The sequence below is a fragment of the Limulus polyphemus genome, unplaced genomic scaffold, assembly GCF_000517525.1.
Source record: "Limulus polyphemus unplaced genomic scaffold, Limulus_polyphemus-2.1.2 Scaffold2840, whole genome shotgun sequence".
Classification (NCBI taxonomy): Eukaryota; Metazoa; Arthropoda; class Merostomata; order Xiphosura; family Limulidae; genus Limulus; species Limulus polyphemus.
Window position 1 is genome coordinate 43,176 of NW_013668450.1, and position 6,307 is coordinate 49,482.

Here is a 6,307-nt window from a genome sequence, read left to right on the forward strand (position 1 = left end):
CCTTATTAAATAACCTATAACCCTCTATTTCAAAGAAATTTCTGTCATGAAAATCATCTACATTTAACCATGTTTCAGTTATTCCCATTATATCAAAATCCCCCATTCCTACCAGTGTTCTAAAGTCATCTATTTTATTTCTTATACTTCTAGCATTACAATAGCAACAGTTAAGCCTACCCTGAGAACTACTTCTACACTCATTTCCTATTCTAAATGTTTCTCTACATCTTACTTTTTTGCATTTAGTTTATCCTAGCCCTTACCACTCTCTTGTCATAATTTAAAACTTCTCTTACAACAAAAACTACATCATTGCTAGCCCCTTCATTATATCTCTTGCTCTTTCAGTTCTATCTTCCATATATGCCCCTGGGTAGCATAATCTAAGATTTAGATTTTCCTGGCCATCATCACTGTCTAGTCCTAGTTTAAAATTTCCCTTACAGCTGAGTTAATAACCTTTGCAAACAAGCCAGCCCCTACACTATTTAAATGTAAACCATCCATTCCAAAAAGCTGACTTCTTCTACTGAACTGTCCCACAAGTCCAACCAGCCAATTTGCTCATCCTTACATACTAACCTAGGCCTAGCATTCAGCCCTAATGACCTACTTATAACTTCATCCCAATAGTTAATTCTGGGCAGTATCCCTGACAAAATTAAGTTATAGCCTTTTTCTTTAAATGTATTTATCAACCCCTTGTACTTATTAATTAACTTCTCTGACATACCTTTCCCTACATCATTAGTCCCTACATGCACCACAAAAACTGCATATATTTGCCAGTCCACCTCATTATATATCCTGTTCTGTCAGTTTTGTCCTCCACCTGTGCCCCAGGGTAGCATAAGCTGATTCTTTTCTACCTATTTAATCCACAGACGATTCTATCCACGTGCCTTGTCAAGGAATCACCTATAACTGTAACTTCTTTTACATCCACATCCTTCTCTGACCCTTTTGTTTTCCTTCCCTCCAATAGTTCCTCACCAGTTTCTTTTTTTTCTGATTATTAGCTAGATATGTTTGTCAAATTTGCTGTCATGATGATGCCATGTTCAACACTACTTAATGTATCACTGATTTAAATGTGTTGTTATTTGCTATGTGGTAGTTAAACAGGAAAAAATATTTTCCCAAACATTTTGAAAATTGATAAATTCAATTAAAGGTTTTTTATTATTCTCATCTTTATCTAATGAAAATAGTGTTTGTCTAAGAGAGGTAAATATTATTTGATAAGAGAAAAAATATATAGTAATAAAAAATAAAAATAATGGCATAACCATTGTACAGTAAATTGAATATCATGTCTTGTTTTGTTTTCTCTTATCAAATTATCTTGTTGTCAAATTGTGTAAAGATTTTTTCACATTTTATCTAAAAAATATATGAAATGAACTAGTATCAAATACAAAATTTGTTTCACTATACATATGGGAGCTTACAGTATTTCAATAAAAATACAATAGCAAATAAGCTTGTTAATTTAGGTAACTTTTTAGAAAACATGAAAAAGTAGAGGACCAAAGCTTCTGTATTTGTAATTAAACTGTGCTTTTAGTTACACTTGATTTTTTCCTGTATTTTAGTATCTTCCTGTAATGTAGTTTGTGACTAAAATGTGTTACCAGTTTGCAATGTGTTATTAATATATATGTATTGAGCTCAGATTTTTTTACTCCCTGCTCAGATTATGTTGCTTCTCAAAGCAACATGGTTTTTGAAGTATTTTTCTTTACCTGTACTGTAATTTCTCCACAGTAATCTTTGATCCAGCAGTTTTCTATGCACACTCAGAGTTTGAGCTTGGAATAACTACATTGTTTGGAGGATTTTCCAGGCAATTTTTCAGTTCTTATCATTCTGCCATTCCAAAAGCTCCAGGATTTGAATATCGGCTTCAATTATACCAGCTGTACCATTACCTAAATCATTGGTTTGTGAAATATTCTTACTAGATTGATATTTTTTATTATTTTTGTAACTATCATTTAAGTTCTTTCAATCATATTTAACAAGCCTTCGCTATGCTGTAGTTGGGTAGGTCATTGTAAAGGAAAATAAATATATAAAAGTTCAGGATAATGAATTGCATATATTTATTGTTCTTTTCTCCATTATGTATTACATTCTCTAAGAAATTCCACAGGTTTAGAACTTTTAAGTAAGCTACAGCACATGTATATTTTAAAATAGTTTATAACTTTAGTTTTATTCTGAATAGTTTATGTATTTTCAATTTTCTGACAAAGTAATTTGAAACAAATATCCATTTCTAACAGTTAGTAGATTTACAGACATTTCTTCAAGCTTTCTTAATATTTCTTGAGCTTTTAATGATGCAAATGTTTTTTAAGAGAAACAAGTGGTTAACATTAGCTATTTCTGATTCAATCTGTTGTTGCAGTGTCGAGAAAATGATTCCTGTTTCAAGCAAGACGAGACTATTCTGAGTTTCCTTCACATGTACTTATATGTAGTGTAATGAATTTGGTAACTTAATATATATGAGATGTATAAATGCTTCAGTAAATTGTTATTGTTTACATAGGAACCATTTTGGTGGAGGTTATCGTGGATCATCTATCTCGTTGATGAAAAGGTTACTGAAGAATTAAGTTACAGATGGTTTCGTATTGCAAGCTTCAAAATATCTGCTTTGTATTCAGTGTATGTATAGGTGTATCTCACAGGTTTATAGGATCTTGTACTTGACTTCAGCCTTCAAGTATCTACTCCATATTAAATGTAGTGCTTGTATGCAATCTATGAAGAAACTGCTTATTCTAGATCTACATTTATATGTATATATATAAGTGGGCTTAGTAGTGTCATTATTGAGTACATATATATATGTGTACTTTCTTTGCAAGTTTTGGAAATCTTTGGATGCATGTAAGGCTTGCTGTACAAATATCCAGAAATCTAAACAGTAGTCATTTGCTATTTCAAACCTTTGGAATTGTGGAAATTTGTATCTTCAGTTTAATTTTCTTTTGGATTTTATCAGATATTTACTGTTAATCTACTTTATGGTTATCTTGTTCTCTGTACATGTAATTTGATTTTGCATATAACTTATGTGAGAATTTTATTTTTTAATTCATTTGCCAGAGGAAAAACATCTTCGAAAACCGAAATGGTTTACATTAGTCACACTTTATCTTAAGTGAGTTTTTGTTGTTTTCATTTATTAAAATTTCTTCAGTGAAGCTCTTTGCTTAAGAACAAAGCTCATTGCATTGCAAAATTTAATTAAAAGACTCGGATTGTCAGTTGCAAATATTATTATGTTGTTACGTTACTTTCCTAACCAATGAAAAGATCATGGTTTTGTAGGTCTACCACTATACATCACTAAGTTTTATGTTTCCAATATTAATCTTAAGTAATAATTGACTTAGACTTTGAACATACAATTCACATTATCTCTGGTATTTGGTGAAAGATCTTACTGACAGTGACCTGAAAGATACAAAATATATTTAAAAAGCTGTGCATTGAGAAATCAAGTTGTGTCGGCTATTATAGTTTTATTGTGATGTTTTCTCACATTTGCTACCATGAAAGATTCCTATTTCATAATTGTCAGTGGTATACACCACACAAGAAAATTAGGCGTTTTTTGTGGTTGAAAGAGATTATGAATACATAACTTATGTTTTTGTATTTTTTTTTTGCATATACTCAGTTACCTGCATATTGTGTAAATTACTTAAATTGCCTTTGTAGCATTTACAACTTTTTTTTTTTCACAGAAGGTGACCCAGTGCTAAAATGTCTCATGAGTCAGATCCAATGACATGGTAATATACTAAAATATGATTGAGAAAAAAATACACCAATATGTATTTTTTTGTTAAAAAAGATTACTTTTGATATGATATATTGATGTACAAATGAATTTTGGTAGATTTAAAAATTGTTACTGACATGAAACTGCATTGCTCATTGGTAACATCTGAAGTTGTTTATGGTTTATCAGTTGTACTTATAAATTAATATATATATATTCAAAGGATGTCTTGTATCGCAGAGTTGTTTGAAAATGCAGTTGAATAATTATTGGAAACCTTCTTTGTGTGTTGTTGTGGGATATCCAATAAACTAATATTTTTATAGTGAAACCCTATACTTTGAAAATGTGAATTTTACCTTAAATAACTAAACTTTTAAAGGATGAAATTGAGAAATATACACTTAATTCTTTTTATTGAATTAGCCTAATTATCAATGCATAATATCTCACAACATGAGTGCTATGTGTAAGGTTAGATTGAATTTATGTTTGAGAATACACGTCTTACATTTCATTTATCTGTTAGGTTAGCATAATAGTGATTTCATAAGGACATGTAGTGATCTAATGACAATTTAAAATGATTGTAAACTGATACATATATTAAATAAATTTGGCTACTAAAGGTGATGTTTATGTACAATACCCAAATCATGACTAATGTTGAAAACGTGTTCTAAGTATTAATGATTAATTTATAACACTTGAATGTGCAGGTACCCAGATAACACAGATAAGCAGCTTATATTCCATAGAATGAACAATGATTCTGTGAAGAAATACAATGGCATGTAATTTAAGCAAAATGTGTGTTACAAGGAAATAAAAGATCGTTGTTATTTCTCAGGTAATGATAGAGATGAAAAATAAAAATGATGATTTTGTAAGATTGAAGATTATAATTTAATTGCAGTAGAAGTGTTTTTCTAGTGGCCCTATGTGCAAAGAATAAGTTTGTTTGTTTGTGTTTAAGTGCAGAGCTACTTAATGGGCTTACTGCACTATGCCCACTATGGGTATCAAAACATGATTTTTATTGTTATAAGCCCTCAAGCTTAATGGTGAGTTGCTGAGAGCATAATTTTATGTACCTGAAGTACATAATGTGTTAATAAGAATAGGTTATACACATTTGTTAGCTAATAGTTCGTGTTAAACATGGTAAGAAGATGCATTTCCAATACGATATTTTATGTCCTCTCACAAAATAGCTTTTCTCAACTAGCACTTCCCTCTATCAGCGCAAATTTTCAATGCATGCCACTAGCTTTCCACCTCCCACTTCTGCATATCTACATACAAATGATCATGCAGCAGCTCTCCAACAATACGAGCATGACATCACTCCTATTGTAACATATATAAAAGTAACAATAATCAGCATACAGTTCATGTATGTTCAATTTATAGAAAATTGATATTTTAGAGTTATCTTACCATACTACCAAACATGCTGTTGTTAAATAGTTATATTATTATACTGCCAAGTATACTTTTTGTTTACATATATCTTGTACTGCAAAGCATACTGTTAGCTTTTTTCTACAATAGTAGTAATTTTTGGGGACATACATGTACTACATTTAACATATAATCAAATTTATTGATTACAGTATTCCTAAAATTTACTCAGAAATAATTGTATGGTGAATATAAAACAAATGCTAGCAATTTGGTGTTTTTCATGAGCTTTTCTTTTACGGTAGACCTGTCTTGAAACTTCCTCGAGATATAATTGCTTCACTAGCTTATGAATCATGTTCACCAGAATAGTTATCGAGATACTTGGGTACCCAAAGGTTTCTACCTCAATGGGGGACGACAGGTGAGAGGAAATCAAAAGATGCTACCTGATGGTTACACAACTATTACATAATATACAAATTATACTGACACCTGAGAGTTACATAACTTTTACATAATATATTCATCTGAAGGTTACATAACTGTTATATAGTAGCCACCAGAGGGCGATGATGGTATAGTATAACCAAGTGGCACTAAAGGGCACATCGCTAGGGCCATGAAGTTATACCAGAGAGCTTGTTGGTGTGATGAGCAAACCACCAGAGGGTGATGCAGATCAACATGACATTAACTTTATAGTGACAATCAAAGACTTGAAAATAATAATTTAATCTAATTTACATAACTTTGATTTTGCATTTGTTACAATTACAGTTTTTCTTTATAAGTAAAACATTAAATCTGACACCTGAGGGTTACATAACTGTTACATAATAGGCACCAGAGGGTGTGACTGTCTGAGTGGTCCACAAAGTGACACCAGAATACACCATTGTCTTGGGGAGGTGTTGACATCACAGTTCGTTACCAGAGGGCCTGTTGCTATAGGCATTTGCTGTTACTAAGGGTAATATTTCTGTAGATAAATTGTGTTACTAAGAGTAGTGTTTATACAAGTGGATGGTCTTACTAGGCATATTGTGTGTGTTTTACAAAGGTGGATAGTGTTACTATGGTCCTGTAGGGCTACCT

General features: G+C 31.3%; 1 protein-coding gene and 1 long non-coding RNA gene across 2 annotated transcripts in view; one reads left to right on the plus strand and one right to left on the minus strand.

The window, feature by feature from the left end:
• The window catches only part of LOC106468027 (ketosamine-3-kinase-like), a 42,277-nt gene extending 36,343 nt beyond the window's left edge, over positions 1 to 5,934 (plus strand). Inside the window, exons 5-6 of the mRNA XM_022396331.1 lie at positions 1,771 to 1,945; positions 2,561 to 5,934. Of these exons, the coding sequence (XP_022252039.1) occupies positions 1,771 to 1,945; positions 2,561 to 2,627 (242 nt within the window). The 3' untranslated portion in view covers positions 2,628 to 5,934. The remainder of the gene's footprint in view (positions 1 to 1,770; positions 1,946 to 2,560) is intronic.
• Positions 5,935 to 5,981: 47 nt separating this feature from the next.
• LOC111087914 overlaps positions 5,982 to 6,307 on the minus strand; it is a 1,664-nt gene continuing 1,338 nt past the window's right edge. Inside the window, exon 2 of the long non-coding RNA XR_002612537.1 lies at positions 5,982 to 6,305. This is a non-coding gene — a long non-coding RNA (uncharacterized LOC111087914). The remainder of the gene's footprint in view (positions 6,306 to 6,307) is intronic.